At 41.6% G+C, this 23,482-nt stretch overlaps 1 protein-coding gene across 3 annotated transcripts in view; it reads right to left on the reverse strand.

The window, feature by feature from the left end:
- Positions 1 to 23,482, reverse strand: part of kmt2ca (lysine (K)-specific methyltransferase 2Ca) — a 479,075-nt gene that overhangs the window by 318,597 nt on the left and 136,996 nt on the right. For all 3 annotated transcript variants that reach the window (XM_059971838.1, XM_059971840.1, XM_059971839.1), the window contains one exon: positions 16,517 to 16,599. In XM_059971838.1, coding sequence (XP_059827821.1) covers positions 16,517 to 16,599 — 83 coding nt within the window. The remainder of the gene's footprint in view (positions 1 to 16,516; positions 16,600 to 23,482) is intronic.

A 23,482-nucleotide genomic window follows, 5' to 3' on the forward strand; every position in this document is an offset into this window, starting at 1 on the left:
TCAAACGTCTAGTATTGTCCCGCTCTTCACCATTTCCCATCCTCCTTTCCCTCTCTCACTTTATCTCCTTGCCTGCCCATCGCCTCCCTCTGGTACTCCTTCCTCTTTTTCTTTAACCAATCAACTTCCCAGTTCTTTACTTTATCCCTCCCCTTCCAGGTTTCACCTGTCACCTCACAAACAAGAGAAAATCTGCAGATGCTGAAAATCCAAGCAACGCACACAAAGTGCTGGAGGAACTCAGCAGGCCAGGCTGCATCGATGGGGGAGAAAAATATAGTCAATGTTTTGGGATGAAACCCTTTGGCAGGCTGGGAAAAAAGCTTTTTCTGCACCAAACAGAACAGACAGAAAGAGTACTGCACTGGAACAAGTCTTTCAGACTACTTTGTCTGCTCCAACACAATAACTCTCTGACTGCTGGAGTCTACATCCCTTCATTGACTATCCGTGTTCAAGTGTCTGTCTAAATACCTTCTAAACATTGCTTTCTTTTCTACTTCCAGCACCTCTTTGGTAACACATTTCAGGCACATCCTAATTTATGTACAAAAAAATCCTAGCCTATAAACTTCTCATTTTCTACCCTGGGAAACATCCAGCACATCTATGTCTCTCTTGGTTCTGCATTCAGGTCATCCCGCAATCCGTTAAGATTTAATGAAAACAATCCAAATGTACTTAACTTCTCCTTAAAGCTAATGGTTTACTATTGTCACATGTACTATGGTACAGTGAAAAGCTTTGTGTTGTACGCCATCCATAAGATCATTTCAAAACATGAGTACATTGAGGTAATAGAAGGGAAGTCAGTAAAATTAAAATTATGCATAACATAGTATTACAGGAACAGAGAAAGTGCAGCGCAGGTAAACAGTCAGATTCCAAGACCACAACAAGATAGATTGCTAAGTGAAGGATTCATCTTATCATACAGATCAAGTTTATTGTCATTTAAGTACATTCATATTCATATATATATTCAGAAACAAGGTGTTTCAAAGCCCAATTTCCCTTGGGATCAATAAAGTACGTCTGTCTGTGTTTCTTCGATCCAGGGTGCAAAGGACAGTAGTACACCTAACAGATATAGCGCACAATAACTTATGAAGATAATCATACACAAATAACAAACTAAAATGCATGAATATTAAATATTGTAAGCTACAGAATAGATTAACAAATGACACTTCAATTACAATGTGGCAGGGAGTTCAGAAGCTTAATAGCCTGGGGGAAGAAACTGTTACTCATTCTAACCGTTCTTGTTTTTATGCATTGTAGTCTCCTGCCTAATGTAGAGAATCAAAAAGGATGCTGGATAACTTGGTGGGATCCTTAATAATACTAAGGGCCTTGCATACAAGACCAGAAAATATAAGAGCCCAGAATTAAGTTATTTGGCTTATCAAGCCATTTCATCATCCAATTTCCAATTTCCCATTGCCCCAATCTCCTGCCTTTTCCCCGTATCCCTTCATGCCCTGACCAATCAAGAATTTATCAGCATCTGCCATAAATATACATAAAGACTTGCCCTCCACAGCTGTGGCAACAAATTCCACAGATTTTGCACCCTCTGGTTAAAGAAATTCCTCATCTCCACTCTAAAAGGACACCCCTCTATTCTGAGCTGTGTCCTCTAGTCTTACCCTCTCCCACCATATGAAACATCCTCTCCACATGCATTCTATCAAGGTCTTTCACCATTTGATAGGTTTCAATGAGGTCACCCCACATTCTTCTGAATTCTACTAGTGAATACAGGTCCAGAGCCATCAAACACTCTTCATATGACAAGTTATTCAATGCTGGAATCATTTTCATGAATACCCTTTGAACTTGCAGTTTTAGCACATCCTTTCTAAGAGGCCCAAACCTGCTTACAATACTCCAAGTGAGGCCTCACCAGTGCTTCAAAGTTTTACCATTACATCCTTACTTTTATATTCTAGTATTCTTGAAATGAATGCTAATATTCCACTTGCTTTCCTCACCACAGACTCAAGCTGCAAATTAACCTTCAGGGAATCTTGCACAAGGACTCTCTTTGTGTCTCAGTTTTTAAAATTTTCTCTCCATTTAGAAAATAGTCAACCTTTTCATTTCTTCTACCTAAGTGCATGACCAAACACTTCCCGAAACTGTATTCCAACTGCCATTCCTTTGCGCATTCTCCCACTGTGTTCAATGTAGCCTCTCTACTTCCTCAAAACTACCTGCCCTTCCATTTGTATTCATATCGTCTGCAACTTTATAACAAAGCCATCAATTCCATCATTCAAGTCATTGACATATAACATAAAAAGAATCGGTCCCAACACAGACCCCTGTGGAACACCACTAGTCACCGACAGCCAGTTAGAAAAGGCTCCGTTTATTCCCACTCTACGCTTCCTGCCATGCAACCATTACTATATCTATGCTAGAATCTTCCCTGTAATATGCAGCCTCATGAGTGGCACCTTGCCAAAGGCCTTCTGAAAATCCAAGTACACAACATTGACCAATTATCCTCTGTCAATCTCACTTTTTCTTCAAAGAATTCCAACAGATTTGTCAGGCAAGATTTTCCTTTGAGGAAACCATGCTGACTTTGACTTATTTTACCATGTGCCTCCAAGTATCTTGAGACCTATCTACCTTGAGACCTTTCAGTTTCCCAAGAATCTTCTCTCTAGTTATGGTATCTTCACACACCTCATGACCCCTGACACCTGGAACTTCCAGCATACTGCTAGTGTCTTCCACAGTGAAGACTGATGCAAAATACTTATTCAGTTCATTGTCTACCATTACTACCTTTCCAGAATAATCTTCCAGCAGTCTGATGCACCTCTTTTATGTTTTATACATCCAAAGGAACTTTTGATATCCTTTTTAATATTATTGGCTAGCTTACTTTTATATTCCAGTGCTCCTGATAAATGAACCCCGTGGATGCTAGGGAGACCCCTATGATCCTCTCAGATGCTCTCACAGTCCTTTGTAGGTACTTCTGGTCCGATCCAAAACAGATCCCATAGCAGCAACTTGTCAGGATGCTCTCAATGGTAGTGGGAGGGAAGGAGAAGGAAGATCTTGATTGCCTCAATCTTCTGAGGATGTGATTATGTTCAAAAGTCTTATAACCTTAGTAAAGTCCTTAAGCCCAATTATATGAGCTTCCAGGCATTTGGGTCTTCTGCCTGATGACAGGGCATAGCAGAGCAAATGTGCAAGGTAAGAGGAGTAACACACAAAAATGCTGGAGGAACTCAGCAGGCCAGGCAGCATCTAGCATCTAGGAAAAGAGTACAGTCAACGTTTTGGAACAAAACCCTTTGGCAGGACTTGGTTTTGGCCCAAAATGTTGACTGTACTCTTTTCCTAGATGCTGCCTGGCCTGCTGAATTCCTCCATTATTTGGTGTGTGTTGCTTGGATTTCCAGCATCTACAGATTTTAATTTGCTTAAGAGTCTTTGATTATGTTGGATGCTTTTCCAAGACTGTGATAGTCCCTGGAAGGGAGGCTCTTTTCTTCCCATAATGTGTTGAGCTGTGTACAGAACTAGCCGCAGTTTCTTGCAGTCTTGGGCAGTGCAGTTGTCATATCATGCATCCAGACAGGATACTTTAAATGGTGCATCTATACAATGAGGACAGTCCAATCTAGACAATACCCTGGTAAAATTCTTCATCCAACTTCAAAGCCTCCATATTATCCAGAACTACACACAAAAGTGGACATCCAGGGTTTTATACAGCTGCAGCACTCAGTACTATACTACATCGAAGCTCATTTGCGATTATTATATTGTGTCAGGTCAGATTGGAGAAACTAAAACAGAACTGTAGGAAGGAGGCATGGAGTGTTTAGAAAACTGCCAATTAATGAAGTAGTGAAAGCCTTGAAGATAGAGCATTAGTTTGCATGTTATAGATGACAAACATATTTTTGAGAGGTGGAAGAGGGAGCCCTGAAAGTATCAGTTAATTTGGGGCTCAGGATGAGAAGCTGCACAGTCAACACCATTGATCATAATAGGATAAATGGAAGGTGGAGCTCAGAAAAAAAGATGAGCTTCAGAAAATAGGGCAGGAATAAAATAAAACTAAAATAAGGAAATTCAGGATCAGGGCATCAGGGGACATTATGGAAAGTTTAAGGCTGATAGGCTAAGGGAAACTAAAGACAAAACAGATTCAAACCTTTATTATAAAAACTCCCCTTTATTATAAAAACTCCAAAATGTCATTGTTTGACGCAAGGACAGAAGAGGTTTACAAAGTATTTTTTTGAACTGACAGCTGGAACAAGAGGTGAAATCTAGTGAATTAAATACAAAGCTCAGTTCATTGAGGCAGCAAAAATGTATTGAAATGAGTGCAGGCTAGCTAAATGAGGCAGTAAAAGTGTTTTGCACAGATATAAAAGCCCTTCAAAACAAAGTAAAATAACAGATTAAGCGGCTAAATGGAAACATAATGAAATCAAAACCAGAAATTCCAGAAATATTGTCAGAAATGCAGACTCTGCACACCAATACATACAGAAGAGCAGATGTGGTCCAATATGAACTAATGAGATCAGTCTTCTCAGAATCTTACTTCTAAAAAAAAGTAATTTAAGGTAGATGCTCCTCATTCCAAAAGGCTAGTATAAGTGCCAGATAGAACAAAACAGAGCCATGGAATTGGGTACTTAGTTCACTGAAAGGTTCAGGACCTTTGTGCAGAAATCATCCTAAAAATTGGAAGAAAATACAGACAAGAGTATGGAGAAAAGATATAGTGCATAAAAGATATACAGAAACAGCAGAGCACTAATAGTTAGGGAAATAAAGATCAGAGATGGGATGTGTAAAAGACTAGACATGCTGGAAAGCACAAATGATAATCAGTCCAAGATCAAGGAATCAGTCTCATTTCATAGAACAAATCAGGAAGAAATTGGCATTATTTTAGCGAATCAACTGTTCTTCAAAAGAACAATTCAAGGCACATAATTTGAATCAGAGCTGCAATTCAAATATTCTCCAAATATATATTTATTTTAGGCATGTTCTTAACGACATTCAGTAGTCAACGAATTTCAGTAACTGTTTTATTTAAATAGTGCATGATACCTCAAAAGGTTTGTTAACCTTAACTCTAGTTAACTAATTTAGGATTGATAAGCAGAGTATTTTCATCAGATATGATGAACAGGGTTAACCATAATCCTGTAATCTTAATGAAATAATACCCATGACATTTTCATTTCTGCATTCTAATAGCTGTTGGCATCACTCGCTTTAGCGTCAATGGTCTGGTGGAGCTTAAAATCATAGAACAGAGTTATTTCTATGCTTTATGATTGTCTCTTGGCCAAACAAATCCAATATCTGATTTTAAGCTCCATCCAAGTCTCTTTTCACTTGATTTCATCAACTGGAGAACAAAAGCATTCCCAGCACAAATTCCTTTGCAAACTTTGAAGCAGTCTGATCAACTCCCCTTAACCATTACTGTATTACTTTGCATTGCCTATTATTTTGATACTTACTCTCAGACTCTGATAAGGTATCTTATCATATACTTGTGACTCAAAAGTAAACAAAGACCAAAATTTAAGTGGATTACATCTACTGTATTAACTTGTCTATTCTTTACCTCAAAGAGTCTAAGATCGATTCAGCACCATTGCAACTTTGGAAATTATGACAATTATACATACATGAGAAAAACTGCAGATGCTAGAAATTCAAGCAACACTCACAAAATGCTGGAGGAACTCACCAGGCCAGGCAGCATCTATGGAAAAAAGTACAGCTGACATTTCAGGTCAAGACCCTTCGGCAGAATTGGAGAAAAAAAAATGAGGACTAGATTTAAAAGGTGGTGGGAGGGGAGAGAGAAAAACACCCAGTGACAGGTGAAACCAGGAGGGGGAGGTATGAAGTAAAGCGCTGGGAAGTTGATTGGTGAAAGAGATACAGGGCTGGAGAAGTGGGAGTCTATTAAGAGAGGACAGAAGGCCATGGAAGAAAGAAAAAGGCTGAGTACAGTTAACATTTTGGACCAAAACCCTTTGGCAGGACTGGAGAAAAAAGGCTGAGGAGTAAATTTAAAAGGTGGGGGTGGGGAGAGAGAAACAGAATGTGGTAGGTGAAACCTGGAGGGAGATGGATGAAGTAAAGAGCTGGGAAATCAATTGGTGAAAGAGACAGAAGGCCATGGAAGAAAGGAAAGGGAGGAGCACCAGAGGGTGGCAATGGTCGGGCAAGGAGATAAGGTGAGAGAGGGAAAAGGGATGGTAAATGGTGAAGGGGCTGGGGACATTACCATTGTGAAATCGATATTCATGCCATCAGGTTGAAGGCTACCCAAATGGAATACAAAGTGTTGTTCCTCCAACCTAAGTGTGACCTCATCACGGCAGTGAAGGAGGCCATGGATGTACATATCAGAATGGGAATAGGAAGTGGAATTAAAATGGGTGGCCAATGGGGGATCTCACGTTTCCTGTTAAGTGCTTGGTGAAGCGGTCTCCCTATCTATGTCGGGTCTCACTGATATACTGGAGGCCACAACAGGAGCACCGAACACAGTATATGACCCAACAGACTCACAGGTGCAGTGTCACCTCGCCTATAAGTTGTACATTTTCTTTATCTTCACATTATGCTGCTTGACCCACTGAGTTCCTTCATCAAATTGTTTTCTGCCTTCCTAAAAAAGATCACTTTTGTATATTGAGGAATGACTTTAGAATGTAGCCAGGGAACCCTTTGTCACCCTGTGATTATTCACATCAATTCCATCACTGCAACCCAATAAATATGGAGACATAAAGCCGCCATTGTTGGAAATCTGATTCAACACACAAAGTTCTGGGGAAACCCAGTGGGTCAAGCCGCATCTGTGGAAGAAAATACAGCATTCTAACTGGTTGCATCCTGCCCGGCATGGAGGCTCCGACAAACAAAATCCAAAGAGGCTACAACGGGTTGTAGACTCAACCAGCCCCACTGTGGGCACAACCCTCCCCGCTATTGAGAACATCTCAAAAGGTGCTGAGAAGATGGTGAATGCATCATTATTGATGCTCAGCATCTGGGACGAGCTCTCTCCTCATTACTACCATCAGATAGGAGGAAAAGGAGCCTGAGACCCAACACAGTGTTTTAGGAATAGCTTCTCTTCTGCGATCAAATTTCTAATGGTCTTTTACACCATTTATTTGCAATTTATGCCATTTTTATGTCTTACACTATACTATCACAAAACAGTAAACTTTCCTGACATAAGTCAGTGATAATGAGCCAGATTCTAAACAGTCAACGTTAGAGGCAGAGACCTTTGATCAGGACTGAAAAGGAAGGGGACAGGAGACAGAATAAAAGAGAAAGGGGAGGAGCTGGCAGATGATAGGTGAATCCAGGAAGGCAGACGGATTGGGGGGCAGGGGATAGAAAAGGAAATAATGTGAGAAGCTGTGATGATAAGTGGAGAAGGCAAAGGGCTGAAGAAGGAGGTATTTGATAGGAGAGGACAGTAGATCAGGAATAAAAGGAAAACAGGGAACCAGAGAGAGAGGAAGGTAAAGGTGATAGGCAAGCCATGAGGACAGAGGAGGTAAAGAAAAGGGGTAATGGAATAGGGATTTTTTTCTTACCCCTTCATTCATAAGTTTCTAACTTCTCCTTCCCCCCCCCCCACCACCCCTTTTAAAACTTAGCTCTTATTAACTGTTCTAATGTTTCCAACCCCAGCTCCTAGTAATTTGTGGCTCAAGGTATTTTATTATACCCGAGATTTATAATAAACACAAGATGTCCCAGTGATGCAGAAATGTAGAGACTGAGATCAAGATCCAACTCATTTATAATGCCATTTGCTCAGTTCGATAGCATGATCTTCTCTACAACTGCTCAATTAGCTGAATCTCTCCCTCCCTGGATAAAAGTGCCCCCCACAAAACTTATTAGCGTTTTCAGAAGAAGAGAATATCAAAGAGAAACCATGTAAATGGATTACTGACACTGCTACTTGGATTCCAATGAATGGGAAAACACTGTAGCATGATGCTCATCACTTTACTGGCAAGCGAAGAAACAAATCGATAGGCAAAAAAATTCCTCTCACACATTGATACAGCATTTGGCCTTTTTTTTTTGCAAATTAATCATTTTTGGGGCACTGTTGGTAATGCCATTGACTACACAATACAAAATACCTAAGAGAAGACGATATGATCTACTTTCCCGAAGAGTTGATACTATTGGTTATTCAAACCTAAGACCTCATCTACCTCTCATACCTGATAAAGTGGATACTGAGGGTACACTCATGGTCTTCAGCTGTTGTAGCACATCACTTCATGGTTTGTTGTGCTGGGTGTTCAGAGTGACTCTTCTACACACCACTGTTTAGACTCATGGTTATTTAAGTTACTATCTCCATCCTGTCAGCTTGAACCAGTCTGCCTATTCTCCTCTGACCTCTCATTAACAAAGCATTTCAGCCACATCATTCTCTGTAAACTCTAGAGACTGTTGTGCCTGAAAATCCATGGTCAAGGTCACTTAGATCATATTTCTTCCCCATTAAGGTATTTGGTCTGAACAACTAAACCTTTTGACCATATCTGCATCCTTTTATGCATTTTAGTTGCTTCCACATGATTGGATAATTAGATATGTGCATTATTGAGCACATGTTCAAGTGTACTTAATAAAGTGGCTACAGAATATATATCTGACATGGTTTCCAGTTCCCTTCATAACTTGGCATTTCCACAATATTGGTAGTTTGAACAGGGCACGACTGCACAAGCGCGTGAAGGTCGGCCTCTGAGATCAGCGGGAGAGTTTAAAAAGCGAGCAGATTAACGGAGTGGGCGACAGAACAGTGGAAGGCTTTGGCTCGAGGGGCTTCGGTGAGCAGAGGCTGAGGACGAGCTTGCTCCCAGTGAAGTAAGGCCAGGTAAGCTCCTTTAACTAATCTAATTAACTTAGAAGTAGGTAATGGAGGCAGCAGTTAGGGCAGTCGAGTGCTCCGTTTACAGTATGTGGGAAGACAGGGCGAGCACAATTGTCCCTGATGACTACACCTGCAAAAGGTGCATTCAGCTGCAGCTCCTGACAAACCAAGTTAGGGAAGTGGAGCTGGATGAACTTCGGATCATTCAGGAGGCTTTGAGGCAGAAATAAACAGGAGTTACAGGGAGATAGTCACCCCTAAGAGTCAGAAGACAGGTAGCTGGGTGACTGTCAGGAGAGGGAAGGGGATAAGACAGAATGAGCAGAGCACTCCTGTGGCCGTTCCCATCATTTTGGATACTGTTGGTGGGGACGACCTACCAGGAACAAATTGCAGTGTCTCTGGCACCGAGACTGGACCCTCAGCTCAGAAGGGAAGGAGGGAAAAGAGGAGAGCAGTAGTCATTGGGGATTTGATAGTTAGGGGGACAGATAGGAGGTTCTGTGGAAGAGATCGAGAATCCTGGATTTGTCTGTTGCCTCCCTGGTGCCAGGGTCCGTGATATCTCAGATCTAGTTCTCAGTATTCTCAAGAGAGAGGGTGAGCAGCCGGATGTTGTGGTCCATGTAGGGACCAATGACGTGGGTAGGAAGAAGGAGGAGGTCCTACAAAGAGAATTTAGGGAATTAAATGCAAAGTTGAAGGACAGGACCTCCAGGGTTGCAATCTCAGGATTGCTACCCGTGCCAAATGCTGGTGAGGCCAGAAATAGGAAGATAATGCAGCTAAGTACATGGCTAAGGAGTTGGTGCAGGAGGGAGGGCTTCATGTTTCTGGACAATTGTGCCTTGTTCCAGGGAAAGTGGGACCTGTTCCGACGGAGCGGGCTGCATCTGAACTGGAGGGGGACTAACATCCTTGCCGGAAGGTTTGCTAGTGCTGCTCTGGGAGGGTTTAAACTAGATTTTCGGGGGAGGGACACCAGAGTGTTAGAGCAGATAGTGAGGTGGAGGAGGATAAAGGTCATGCGAAAGCTGCAAGTATAGTGCATGGCGTAAAGCCAGATGTAGCATATAAAGAGGCTTTGAGGAAAGAGAAACAGAATAAAGGGCATAAAAGTAGTAAGGTAGAAGGGCAAAACGCGTGTACTTCAATGCAAGAAACATCAGGAACAAAGGTGAAGAACTGAGAGCTTGGAAACATACTTGGAATTATGATGTAATGGCCATTACAGAAACTTGGCTGGCACCGGGGCAGGAATGGATTCTTAATATTCCTGGATTTCAGTGTTTTAAAAGGGATGGAGGGGGAAGGGGAGGAGGGGTGGCATTACTGGTCAGGGATACTATTACAGCTACAGAAAGGGTGGGTAATGTAGCAGGATCCTATTTTGAGTCAGTATGGGTAAAAGTCAGGAACAGGAAGGGAGCAGCTACTCTATTGGGAGTATTCTGGTAGAATACCTGAATACCCCTGGTAGAAGCAGAGATACCGAGGAGCAGATTGGGAGGCAGATTTTGGAAAGCTGCAAAAATAACAGGGTTGTTATCATGGGTGTCTTTAACTTCCCTAATATTGAGTGGCACCTGATTAGTTCCAATGGTTTAGACAGGGCAGAGTTTCTCAAGTGCATCCAGGAAGGATTCCTGTCACAGTATGTTGACAGGCTGACTAGGGCGAATGCCATACTAGATCTAGTATTAGATAACGAACTGGGTCAGGTCACAGATCTGTCAGTGGGTGAGCATCTGGGGAACAGTGATCACCGCTCCCTGACCTTTAACATCATCATGGAAAAGGATAGAATCAGAGGGGACAGGAAAATTTTAAATTGGGGAAGGGCAAATTATGAGGCTATAAGGCTAGAACTTGCGGATGTGAATGGGCATGATGTTTTTGCAGGGAAATGTACTATGGACATGTGGTCGATGTTTAGGGATCTCTTGCAGGATGTAGGGATAAATCTGTCTCAGTGAGGAAGATAAAGAATGGTAGGGTGAAGGAATCATGGGTGACAAGTGAGGTGGAGAATCTAGTCAGATGGAAGAAGGCAGCATAAGTAAGGTTAAGGAAGCAAGGATCAGATGAGTCTATTGAGGAATATAGGGTAGCAAGAAAGGAGCTTAAGAAGAGGCTGAGGAGAGCAAGAAGGGGGCATGAGAAGGCCTTGGTGAGTAGGGTAAAGGAAAACCCCAAGGCATTCTTCAATTATATGAAGAACAAAAGGTTGACAGGAGTGAAGATAGGATCGATTAGAGATAAAGGTGGGAAGATGCGCCTGGAGCCTGTGCAAGCCAGCGAGGTCCTCAATGAATACTTCTCTTCGGTATTCACCAATGAGAGGGAACTTGATGATGGTGAGGACGATATGAGTGAGGTTGATGTTCTGGAGCATGTTGATATTAAGGGAGAAGAGGTGTTGGGAGTTGTTAAAATACATAAGGACGGATAAATCCCTGGGGCCAAACGGAATATTCCCCGGGCTGCTCTATGAGGCGAGGGATTGCTGAGCCTCTGGCTAGGATCTTAATGTCCTCGTTGTGCACGGGAATGGTACCGGAGGATTCGAGGGAGGCGAATTTTGTCTCCTTGTTCAAAAATGGTAGCAGGGATAGTCTGGGTAATTACAGACCAGTGAGCCTTACGTCTGTGGTGGGAAAGCTGTTGGAAAAGATTCATAGAGATAGAATCTATGGGCATTTAGAGAATCATAGTCTGATCAGGGACAGTCAACATGGCTTTGTGAAGGGCAAATCATGTCTAACAAGCCTGATAGTTCTTTGAGGAGGTGACCAGGCATATAGATGAGGGTAGTGAAGTGGATGTGACCTACATGGATTTTAGTAAGGCATTTGACAAGGTACCACACGGTAGGCTTATTCAGAAAGTCAGAAGGCATGGGATCCAGGGAAGTTTGGCCAGGTGGATTCAGAATTGGCTTGCATGCAGAAGGCAGAGGATTGTGGTGGAGGGAGTACATTCAGATTAGAGGGCTAGTGGTGTCCCACAAGGATCGGTTCTGGGACCTCTACTTTTCATGATTTTTATTAATGACCTGGATGTCAGGGTAGAAGGGTGGGTTGGCAAGTTTGCAGACGACACAAAGGTTGGTGGTGTTGTGGATAGTGTAGAGGATTGTCGAAGATTGCAGAGAGACATTGATAGGATGCAGAAGTGGGCTGAGAAGTGGCAGATGGAGTTCAACCTGGAGAAGTGTGAGGTGGTACGCTTTGGAAGGACAAACTCCAAGGCAGAGTACAAAGTAAATGGCAGGATACTTGGTAGTGTAGAGGAGCAGAGGGATCTGGGGGTACGTATCCACAGATCCCTGAAAGTTGCCTCACAGGTAGATAGGGTAGTTAAGAAAGCTTATGGGGTGTTAGCTTTCATAAGTCAAGGAATAATGATGCAGCTCTATAAAACTCTGGTTAGGCTACTGTGTACAGTTCTGGTAGCCTCACTGTAGGAAGGATGTGGAAGAATGGAAAGGGTACAGAGGAGATTTACCAGGATGCTGCGTGATTTAGTGTATGCATCATGATCAGAGATTAAGGGAGCTAAGGCTTTACTCTTTGGAGAGAAGAGGGATGAGAGGAGACATGATAGAGGTATACAAGATATTAAGAGGAATAGATAGAGTGGACAACCAGCGCCTCTTCCCCAGGGCACCACTGCTCAATACAAGAAGACATGGCTTTAAGGTAAGGGGTGGAAAGTTCAAGGGGGATATTAGAGGAAGGTTTTTTTTTACTCAGAGTGGTTAGTGCGTGGAATGTACTGCCTGAGTCAGTGGTGGAGGCAGATACACTAGTGAAATTTAAGAGACTACTCGACATGTATATGAAGGAATTTAAGGTGGAGGGTTACATGGGAGGCAGGGTTTAAGGGTCAGCACAAGACTGTGGGGCGAATGGCCTGTACTGTGCTGTATTGTTCTTTGATACATACATTTCCATATGAATTAGCACAGAAAGTCTTGCAGATCTATTTCTGCAAAGCCAGAACATACTCCTGAATCCAAAAATTGCAAGTTAGTCTTTGACAACCAATAGAGAGTCCTGAGGAATGGTGCAAAGTATGAAGGCCAAAAGAGGACTAGATTGTTTCTTCAAATTATCTTGAATACTATAGCAGCAGAACGCAAATGGAGATGAATTTAAATGAAACATCAACGAGGAAGAGAAATCAACAAGGCAACACTTACCCAAAACTTCAACTCTCAATTTAGACTTTTGTAACTCAAAACTATTTGATAGCTGTGACCAAGTATGGCAGTGAAGAAGCAATTTCAGAAATTTCATTTTTAATAAAAGAAGTTTTATCCCCAAGCTTTGCACTTGGGAACTGCCAAACTTGGCAGTCAGCCAATGAAAATTTGAGTCTATCCACAAGTTATTCTGCATACATAAAAGGACACATAGCAGAAAAATGCTAATGATTTCTTGAAAAATATCTAAGAGCCAAAGAGCTTTTAGCATTTTAAAGATCTTAACTTCAATTATATTGGAGGTTCAATTCAATACAGTTTCTTTTTCAGCTGTCTCTGGGGAATAAACTGTCATGATGGACTAACGGATTTTACATTTACTGTCATGTGAGATTCTGTACTTCTAAAAGAAACAAATACAAATGTAATACGCCTTTCTTTGCAAATAAAAGGCAAAGCTATTTTTTTACTATACAGCTTCACAATCTCCCTTGAACCTGTAGAGATGTTTGAATGAATTGCTCAAAACATTTCAACCTGTTTTTTTTTTTGTTTGTCTGACAAATCCATCACAAGGGAGAACTCGTAAGTCAAACATGTGCAGTATATTTAACAAAGAAAAGGACTAGCCAAACTCAAGCCTCTGACCAATGTTATTCAACCAACTAGCTCCAGACAGCTTTGGCAGATGGAACAGATGCTCAGCAGAAACCTGGTCTGCACTTAGTCTCATCAGCTCAGGGACCGTTTCAAGAGCACCAAATGCAATAATGGAGGATCTGTCCATGTGAATCTCTCTCTCTATCCTGGGGAGTGGCCCACTTTAGGTCTCCTGACGGTAGTCAGATAGATTTAGGGGCAGTTGTTATGTCCCCTACAGTTTATTTATATAGAGATACAGCACAGTAATGTGCATAGAGAGGAGAAGGACTGAGTGGGGAGAGACCAAGTACACAGGAGGTGACTATTTTACCAAACATTTGTGTTCTGTTCCACTGTGGTCACCTGAACCTTCTAGATGCAAATTCTTTATTCTCCTTTCCATTCCACAACACCTGCCTGTCCTCAGCCTCCACTAGTATCAGGATGAGGCCAAATGAAAATGTTAAGAAACAGCACCTTCATGTTTCCATCTGGATAGTCTACAATCCAAAGCATGAATATTGAATATGTTAATTTTAGGTAATCCGCTCAATTCGAGTTTATTGTCATCTTACAATATACGATCAAACAAAGCAATGATCCTCCAGACTATAATAGATATCTCACAGCATACAAAGCAAAATATTACCACAAATAAGTTAATAAAATACAATTCAAAATGCATATGAATTGCACAGCACAGGTAAACAGTACAGAAAATAGCAGCCTGTTTGTTGTCCTAGTGATGATACCTTGGTGGTGGCAGGGTATTCATTAATCTCACAGCCTGAGGAAAGAAGCTGTTACCCAGTCTGGCAGTCCTAGTCTTGATGCTCCTGTACCACTTCCTGATGGCAGTGGGTCAAAGAGATTGTGTGATGGGTGGAAGGAATCCTCAACAATGCTTAAAGCCCTTCATATACAATACTCCCAGTAAATGTCAAAATTCGTAGGGAGGAGAGACCTGATAATCCTCTCGGTGGATCATCTATAGAATCTTGCAAAGCCTTGCAGCTACACAATGATGCACCAGAAAGGATATTCTCAATGGTGCTCCTGCAGAAAGTTGTTAGTGCTGCTGTGCCTACTTGATCAACGAGGTGGTGTTGTGGGTCCAGGTTAGATCATCCTTTACATGCACACCCTATACCTTCTCTCACCTTCTCAGGTACTTGATTTGCCCTACACATGTCCAACACCCCGTAACCCCGATAACTCTGCTTCTTTCCCCTTCTCCACATACCCATTTCTCCCCTAGGTCCCCGCCACCACTGTTGCCAAATGCCCATCACCTCCCTTATTTGGTTCAACTTTTCCTTCCTATCATATTCCATCATCTGCAGCCCTTTGTTGCTCCCACATCACCTCCCAACTTTCATCTAAATTTCACTCTTCTCTCTATCACCAATCTTATCCTGTATCCAACTATCGCTTCCCAGCTCCTGCTCTACCCTTTTCCCTCACCACTTTATACTTGGCTATCTCCCCTCTACTCTTCCAGTCCAGAGTGATCCACAACACCACTTCATTAGTCAAGAGGCATAGCAGATCCTTCATAGATACTGCCTGACTTGCAGAATTCCTGTAGCAGCTATTGCAGATTGATGACAATATTTAAGAGGCATTCTGACAATCATGTAAAAAAGGCAGGAAACAAAGGGATACAGATCATGGCCAGGCAGATGGGGTTGGTTAGATTGACATTATGGTCCACATGGATATGTGGGCTGCAGGACCTATTCCTATGCCATATTGCGCTGTGCTCCGAGTAGTATTTAAACCATATTGGACCAGTGTGCTTAAGTTCTGTACAAAACAATGGTACTTCCGAGGTTTCAATGTCAACATTATCAATCACAGCACAACTACACAACAAACTGAAATCTGCAAAGAACTAAAAAATACACTGCTGCTCAGATGACCAGCCAGCAGTCAGTGAACTGTACAAACACCTTTAATATATAAAAATATTTGCAAGATACAATGCGGCTTCCTCACTAACTACGACAGAAGAATAAGGAACCGGCAACAAAATCCAAAGAATGCTTCATTAAAAGAAACAGAAAATTTTCCAGAAAGAGTAAAGGATATTTACTAACTAATATTGGGGAAATTAACAGACTAAAAGGAGATAAATATACAAATTAGTTTGAGAAACATTCAAAATCAACCTGCCATCAAAAGAAATTTGAGATGGCAGTGGTGGGCACTCTCACTAAACTGCAGCACTGCAACAATTCAACAAATGAGTTGGGAATTTCTGGACTTCGACCCAAAAATGATGAACGACAAGCATTATAGTTATTGTGGACAGAAAATCAGTTTAATACATGAAAGACTATATCACCACTTCCTGAACCAAATCACACTATATTCCAATACAAATATTGTCCATTTCTCCATGACAATTTTAAATTGATAACTTATTCTTATCTAAAGCTTTTTCAGTTTAATCCAGCAAAATTTTAAAAGCCTCAAATAGCTCTTCTCTTTGTTTCCTCTGTTCCAAATCAGTCTTTTCTGAAGCATCTAATGGATTAGATAAGCTCAGAGGAAAGCATATTGCATAAAATGTTGCCCAAGAGTTGTTCTGGTAATGATTTAGAGCTTTTAATGTCGAAATTGCCACAATGATAGATTCTAAGCACAAAGTACAGCGCAATACAAAAGCTTAATATCTTCTCTGAAAGCTAAAGTTATAGTAGGATGTATTTTCTTACCTGTTTCCATTGCATTTTCTGTCGTCTCCAACCCATCCATACTGTCATCATCTTCAACAACCATCTTCCCCTTGCTTCGAGACCTACAATCATAAAAAGGTGTCAGTGTTGTGAAGTTGAATGGATTCACCTTGCTCACCTTAGCTAATATAATCTCAGTTCATGCAGTCAATCAGACATCATCCTTTTTTTCTCCTCTTTCAACCACTATCTGCCCATCATCCACATATTTCCACTCATTCCACTCCCCAGAAAGGGAGGGTCTTTTTTTTTGGTTGGCTGCCAGTGACTCAGATGTCAGTTTTGAGATCACTGCTTTTCACATTGTTTGTCAATGACTTAGGTAATGGAATTAATGACTTTGCAACAAAGTTTGCAGATGATACGAAGATAGGGGGGAGTGGTGGGTAGTGTTGAGGAAACAATGTGGTTGCAGAGAGGACTTAGACCAGGGGTGGGCAAACTTTTTGACTTGAGGGCCACAAAGGGTTCTAAAATTTGACAGGGGGGCCGGACTAGGAGCAGATGGGCGGAGTGTTTTGGTAATACACCTCATAAGAGAAAATAAAATATCATGGGATATGTAGAAAGCATGTGCTTTAATTTCAATTGAAAATGAACAAATGCATTACAACAAAATATCTGTCTTTGAAGTCCCATGGTATTTAGCTATTTATTGAAATGACTTTTAAAACACTGAAAATTAAATGAATAAAATACAGCTTTTTTTAATAGTAACAGTTATTATTTTAAAGCACTGAAAATTCTGCTTTCAAGATATTATCATCATCACTCTCCTCCTGACTGTCTTTATTTCAAAAACGGTAGGAGATGCAGGTCTACTTGTCCTGCTCCTTCTTATTCAATTGTCCCCTGTGCCAAAACTCAACAACGACCCGCACAATGACAGAACAGTGAGAGCGTGCTAGTATGCGGAGCTCTGTGCTCGCAAATCCCCGCAGGCTATCTCCCTTAGCCGGAACGCTGGCTAATTGTGAACCAGTTCGGATGTGCCAGGAAATGGGTCGCCACAAGGTCACAAAGTAAAGCGCAAATGTGGAGTAATACGCTGCACCTCAACAAAGGTCAATGTATATAGAGTGCATCATCTATTGGGAAAACGCCAGAATTGCGGGGAAAAAAACGTTAACAAGGTTTATTAATATAATTTCATCAAGTTCTGCGGGCCGGATTAAAAAGCTTAACGGGCCACATATGGCCCACGGGCCGTAGTTTGCCCATGCCTGACTTAGACAAATTGAAAGAATAGGCAAAAAAGTGTCAGATGCAACATAGTGTTGGGAAATGTATGATAACGTATTTGGTCAAAGGAACAAATGTGCAGATTATTATCTAAATGGAGGGAAATTTCAAAATATCAGAAGTGCAAGGGGACTTAGGAGTCCCTTGCAAGATTCTCAAAAGGCTAATCTACAGGTTGAGTCTATGGTAAAGAATGCAATGTCATTCATTTCAAGGGGAACAGAATATAAAAGCAGGGAGACAATGTTGAGGCTTTAAAAGACACTAATCAGGCCACACTTGGAGTATTATCAACAGTTCTGGGCCCCTTAACTCAAAAAAGATGTGTTATCATTGGAGAGAGTCCAGAGGTGGTTCACGAAGACAACTGCAGGAATAAAAGGGTTAACATGAGGAGAGTTTGGCAGCTATGGGCCTTGGCTCACTGGAATTTAGAAGAATGCATGGGGATCTAGTTGAAATCTACGGAATGTTAAAAGGACTAAATAAGTCCTTTTAGAGTATGTTTCCTATACTGGAGGTGTCCAGAACTAGAGGACACAGCCTCAAAATTGTGGAGCAACCCTTTAGAACAGAGGTAAGGAGGGTTTTTTTTTAACCCAGAGTGTAGTGAATCTGTGGAATGCTCTGTCACAGACAGCTGTGCAGGCCAAGACCATGGGTATATTTAAAGCAAAAACTGATAGTTCCCTATTTGGTCAGAGCATCAAAGGTTATGGTGAGAGGGCAGGTGTATGGAGTTAAGAGGGATCCAGGGTCAGCCATGATGGAATGGAAGAGAAAACTCAATGGACTGAATGGCCTAATTCTGCTCCTATATTTTATGGTCCTCCACTGTACCCATCTTTCCTCTCCACCTCCCTTACTTGATTACATGCTCCATCTTCCTCTACTATCAGATTCCATATCTTAAGCCCTTTGTCAACTCCATCAATCACTCCCAGCTTCTGATGGCATTTGCACTCTTCCACTCTCCATTTTGTTTATCATCTCTCAACACTTGGATCCACCAATCGCTTGCTAGCTCTCAGCACAGATGAAGGGTCTCAACTCGAAACACTGCCTTTCCATTCCCCTCCATAGATGCTGCCTCATCTACTTAGTTCCTCCAGCATCTTTTTTTATACAGTCGGCCCTCCTTATCCGCGGGTCCCGCATGCACGGATTCAACCAACCACGAATCAGAAAAACCCGGAAATTCTCTCTCCAGCACTATTGAATTATTGAATTTTTTGAAGAAGTTACGAGGAATGTTGACGAGGGTAAGGCAGTGGATGTAGTCTATATGGACTTCAGCAAAGCCTTTGACAAAGTTCCACATGGAAGGTTAGTTAAGAAGGTTCAGTCGTTAGGTATTAATGCTGGAGTAATAAAATGGATTCAACAGTGGCTAGATGGGAGATGCCAGAGAGTAGTGGGGGATAATTGTTTATCGGGATGGAGGCCGGTGACTAGCGGGGTGCCTCAGGGATCTGTTTTGGGCCCAATGTTGTTTGTAATATACATAAATGATCTGGATGATGGGGTAGTAAATTGGATTAGTAAGTATGCCGATGATACTAAGGTAGGAGGTGTTGTGGATAATGAGGTGGATTTTCAAAGCTTGCAGGGAGGTTAGAAGAATGGGCTGAACGTTGGCAGATGGAGTTTAATGCTGAGAAGTGTGAGGTTCTACATTTTGGCAGGAATAATCCAAATAGAACATACAGGGTAAATGGTAGGGCATTGAGGAATGCAGAGGAACAGAGAGATCTAGGAATAACTGTGCATAGTTCCCTGAAAGTGGAGTCTCATGTAGATTGGGTGGTGAAGAGGGCTTTTGGAGCGCTGGCCTTTATAAATCAAAGCATTGAGTACAGAAGTTGGGATGTAATGCTAAAGTTGTACAAGGCATTGGTAAGGCCAAATTTGGAATATTGTGTGCAGTTCTGGTCACCGAATTATAGGAAAGATATCAATAAATTAGAGAGAGTCCAGAGATGATTTACTAGGATGTTACCTGGGTTTCAGCAATTAAGTTACAGAGAAAGGTTGAACAAGTTAGGTCTCTATTCATTGGAGTGTAGAAGGTTGAGGGGGGATTTGATCGAGGTATTTAAAATTTTGAGAGGGATAGATAGAGTTGACGTGAACAGGCTGTTTCCATTGAGAGTAGGGGAGATTCAAACTAGAGGACATGATTTGAGAGTTAGGGGGCAGAAGTTTAAGGGAAACACGAGGGGGTATTTCTTTACTCAAAGAGTGATAGCTGTGTGGAATGAGCTTCCTGTAGAAGTAGTAGAGGCCAGTTCAGTTGCGTCATTTAAGGTAAAATTGGATAGGTATATGGACAGGAAAGGAGTGGAGGGTTATGGGCTGAGTGCGGGTAGGTGGGACTAGGTGAGATTAAGGGTTCGGCACGGACTAGGAGGGCCAAGATGGCCTGTTTCCGTGCTGTGATTGTTATTATATGGTTATTATTATTATTATAGCACTCATTGTTTGAACATGTACAGACTATTTTTTCTTGTCATTTTCCCCCTAAACAATACAGTATAACAACAATTTACAAAACATTTACATTGTATTAGGTATTATAAGTAATTTAGAGATGATTTAGAAGTACAGGTACTCCCCAAGTTATGAACAAGTTCTGTTGCTGAGTCCATCTTTAAGTCAGATTTGAAGTCTGAACAGGTACATCTGGTATTATGTAGCCTCAGTTAGTAATACGTTTGTTTTAGTATATAGTATATATTTTACCTTTCTATGCATATAAAACACTTAAAAAACATATGTATTTCAATAACTAAACCACTGCCTTGCTTAGTAATAATGGTAGTTTTCATCGCGGCAGGGTCTTTCAAATGCTCCATTAAAATTGTTCCGATCGTTGACCGACTATAGTCTAACGCTTTTCCAATGACTGATGGCATTTCACCACTTTCCAATCGCTTTATTACTTACACTTTATTTTCAATCGTGATCGTGATTATTTTCATGAACAGAAACACTGCGGATTCAGAGCTGCGCCAGGTCCTAAAGTCCACCACACTGATACAGGTTAAATAAGCGTTTTTTAGTATCCACGGCGGATCCTGGAACCAATCCCCCGCGGATATGGAGGGCCAACTGTATATTATATTTTTCCTGGTATAGTTTTGAGGAGAATACTAGCTTGCTATAGTAGTATTAAATAATAAGGGAAATATACTGTAGGAAAAAGCTACTTGCAACTTTTTAAAGCATTTTTGGTAATTTCAATTTTTCCTTCTTTCTCCGTCTGGAGCAGGGGCTCCCAACAATTTTATGCCATGGACTCCTATCATGAATCCAGCAGTGTTCCACAGTCCAAAGTTGTACCAGTTGGTAGGTTAGGATTAAATTGGGGATTGCTGGGTGACACATATCGATGGACCAGAAGGGCCTATTCAGCACCCCATCTCAATAAGTAAAATAGTTCTGTACATCAGGACAGTCAATATAACATAGAAATAAAATTGTATCAGGATTAATTAGTCTGATGGCCTGGTGGAAAAAAATGTCCTGAATAGTGGGAAGTTCTCATCTACAGCTGCACTGGGCTGTCCGCACCACTCTGCAGAGTCCTGCAATTGAGGGAAGTACATTTCTTATACCCGGCAATGATGTAGTCAGTCAGGATGCCCTCAATTGTGCCCCTGTTGAAGGTTGTTAGGATTTGTGGGCCCGTACCAAACTTATTCAACCTTCTGAGGTGAAAGAGGTACTGTTGTGCCTTTTTCACCATACAGCTGGTAGGTACAGACTACGTGAGATCCTTGGTGATGTGGGTGCTGAGGAACTTAATTTTTCACCCTCTCAACCCCAGACCCATTGATATAAATAGGGGTTAGCCTGTCTCCATTACTCCTGTAGTCCACAACCAGCTTCACTGTTTTTGCGACATTGGGGAAGAAGTTATGAAACCTAAAGCATTCTGCAATCAACAATTGCTTTGGTTCTAAATGTTCCTGCATCACCTTTACAATAACAGCAACGTTCATTTCTGATTATTTGGTTGGAGCTATCAAACTTCGAAGCAAACTGTATACCTTTAAACCTAATACACAGTAAAAATTGGAACTCTTCTCGTTCGTCATTTCATTTGCTTCAAAATACTGTTCCAATAGTTCAGTATACATGAGCCAATTACCTGTTGTGCAATCAAAAATGTCAACCTTTCCGACGTGGCCAGCCATTTCTGCTTTTCTTTGAAATGATTATTAACACTCGGTTCTCACTCTTTTTGAACCTGTGAACTCAGCCATTTTCCTACTTGCTTTTTTAAGAAACTCGATTGTGTCTTCCCTTCACAAGAACTCGTGCTTTCAACCGTACCTCGCTGCATTTTATTTTGAACATCTCACTGCACTTGTGTAACAAGTCGGTAGCCACCTCAGGTTCATTTTATAAATAACTTGTCGCCAATGTTTTGTAACTTCAAAACATTAAAGTTATTCAAAGAAAGATGTGGGAGTCCAGGATATGGCTGTAACATTGTCTTTACTTTAAGCAAGGCACACACTTATTACACGGTAGCATGATCACATTGGCAATTAACCGGCTTTAACATAGAATCTGTAATGAACAAGAATGCTTATTCAACCAGCACATATACTATATTACCCAAATATTATTGATATATGAAATACACAACAGCCCTATTCCATATTGTGCATGAATAAAACAATTTTTTTAAATGCATGAGCATACACCTCCCACCCAACACTATTCCATCTGCCACTCTGCCCATTCTTCTAATCTGTCCAAGTCCTTCTGTAGACTCCCTGCTTTCTCAGCACTTTCTACCCCTCGACCGATTTTTGTAAGAACATCAACTCCAGCATCTACAGACATGTAAAATAGCAGACCCAACACTAACCCCTATGGAACAACACTAGTCAGATTCAGATTCAGTTTATTGTCATTTAGAAACCACAAATGCAATGCAGTTAAAAAATGAGACAACGTTCCTCCAGAATGATATCACAAAAGCATATGACAAAACAGACTACACTAGAAAATCCACATTATGTTTGGCAATCCCTAATCCAGAGTCCGGAGAGGCTGCTGCGTATTAATATCACGCTACCATCTTAGCACATTCCCCGGAAAGGAGCTCCAAATCCCCAAACAAAACCAAAAACTAAAGCTACAAGACCTGCACAAAACCACATAGTTACAACAGTGCAAACAATAGCATAATTGATAAAAAAAAAGACTATGGGCACAGTAAAAATAGCCCAAAGATGTTAAAGGACTATAATTTCAAAAGAAATCACCACACAGTTTCCACAAGTCCCCAGGGTCCCGACAGACTCGCCATCCCATGCCGGCAGCAGAAGGGAATACCCCCGCTATGGACTTCCACGGCGCCGCCCCACTCAGTCTCGCAGACGCAGCACACAACGAAAGCTCCGTTGAACCCAGCCTCACAGACGCACACACCGAAAGAGACCTGACTGCAGCGGATTCCAAGTTCATTGGACCTCCAAGCCTTCAATCATCCCCTCTGGCACAGCTTCTCCGAGCACCATCTTCTGCCGAGCGTATTAAGACGACCCCGCCAACGGCCATTGGCAACGTGACCCCAAGGACAGGGGGCCTGTTCTTCCCAGCAGAGTCCCAGACCTCACAGCAGCAGCAGCAACAAAGAAGGTCTTCCTGCCTTCCCGATGTTCTTCTGTGCTCCCACGTCCGTTT

This window comes from Hypanus sabinus, chromosome 6 (genome assembly GCF_030144855.1).
Source record: "Hypanus sabinus isolate sHypSab1 chromosome 6, sHypSab1.hap1, whole genome shotgun sequence".
NCBI classification, from domain to species: domain Eukaryota; kingdom Metazoa; phylum Chordata; class Chondrichthyes; order Myliobatiformes; family Dasyatidae; genus Hypanus; species Hypanus sabinus.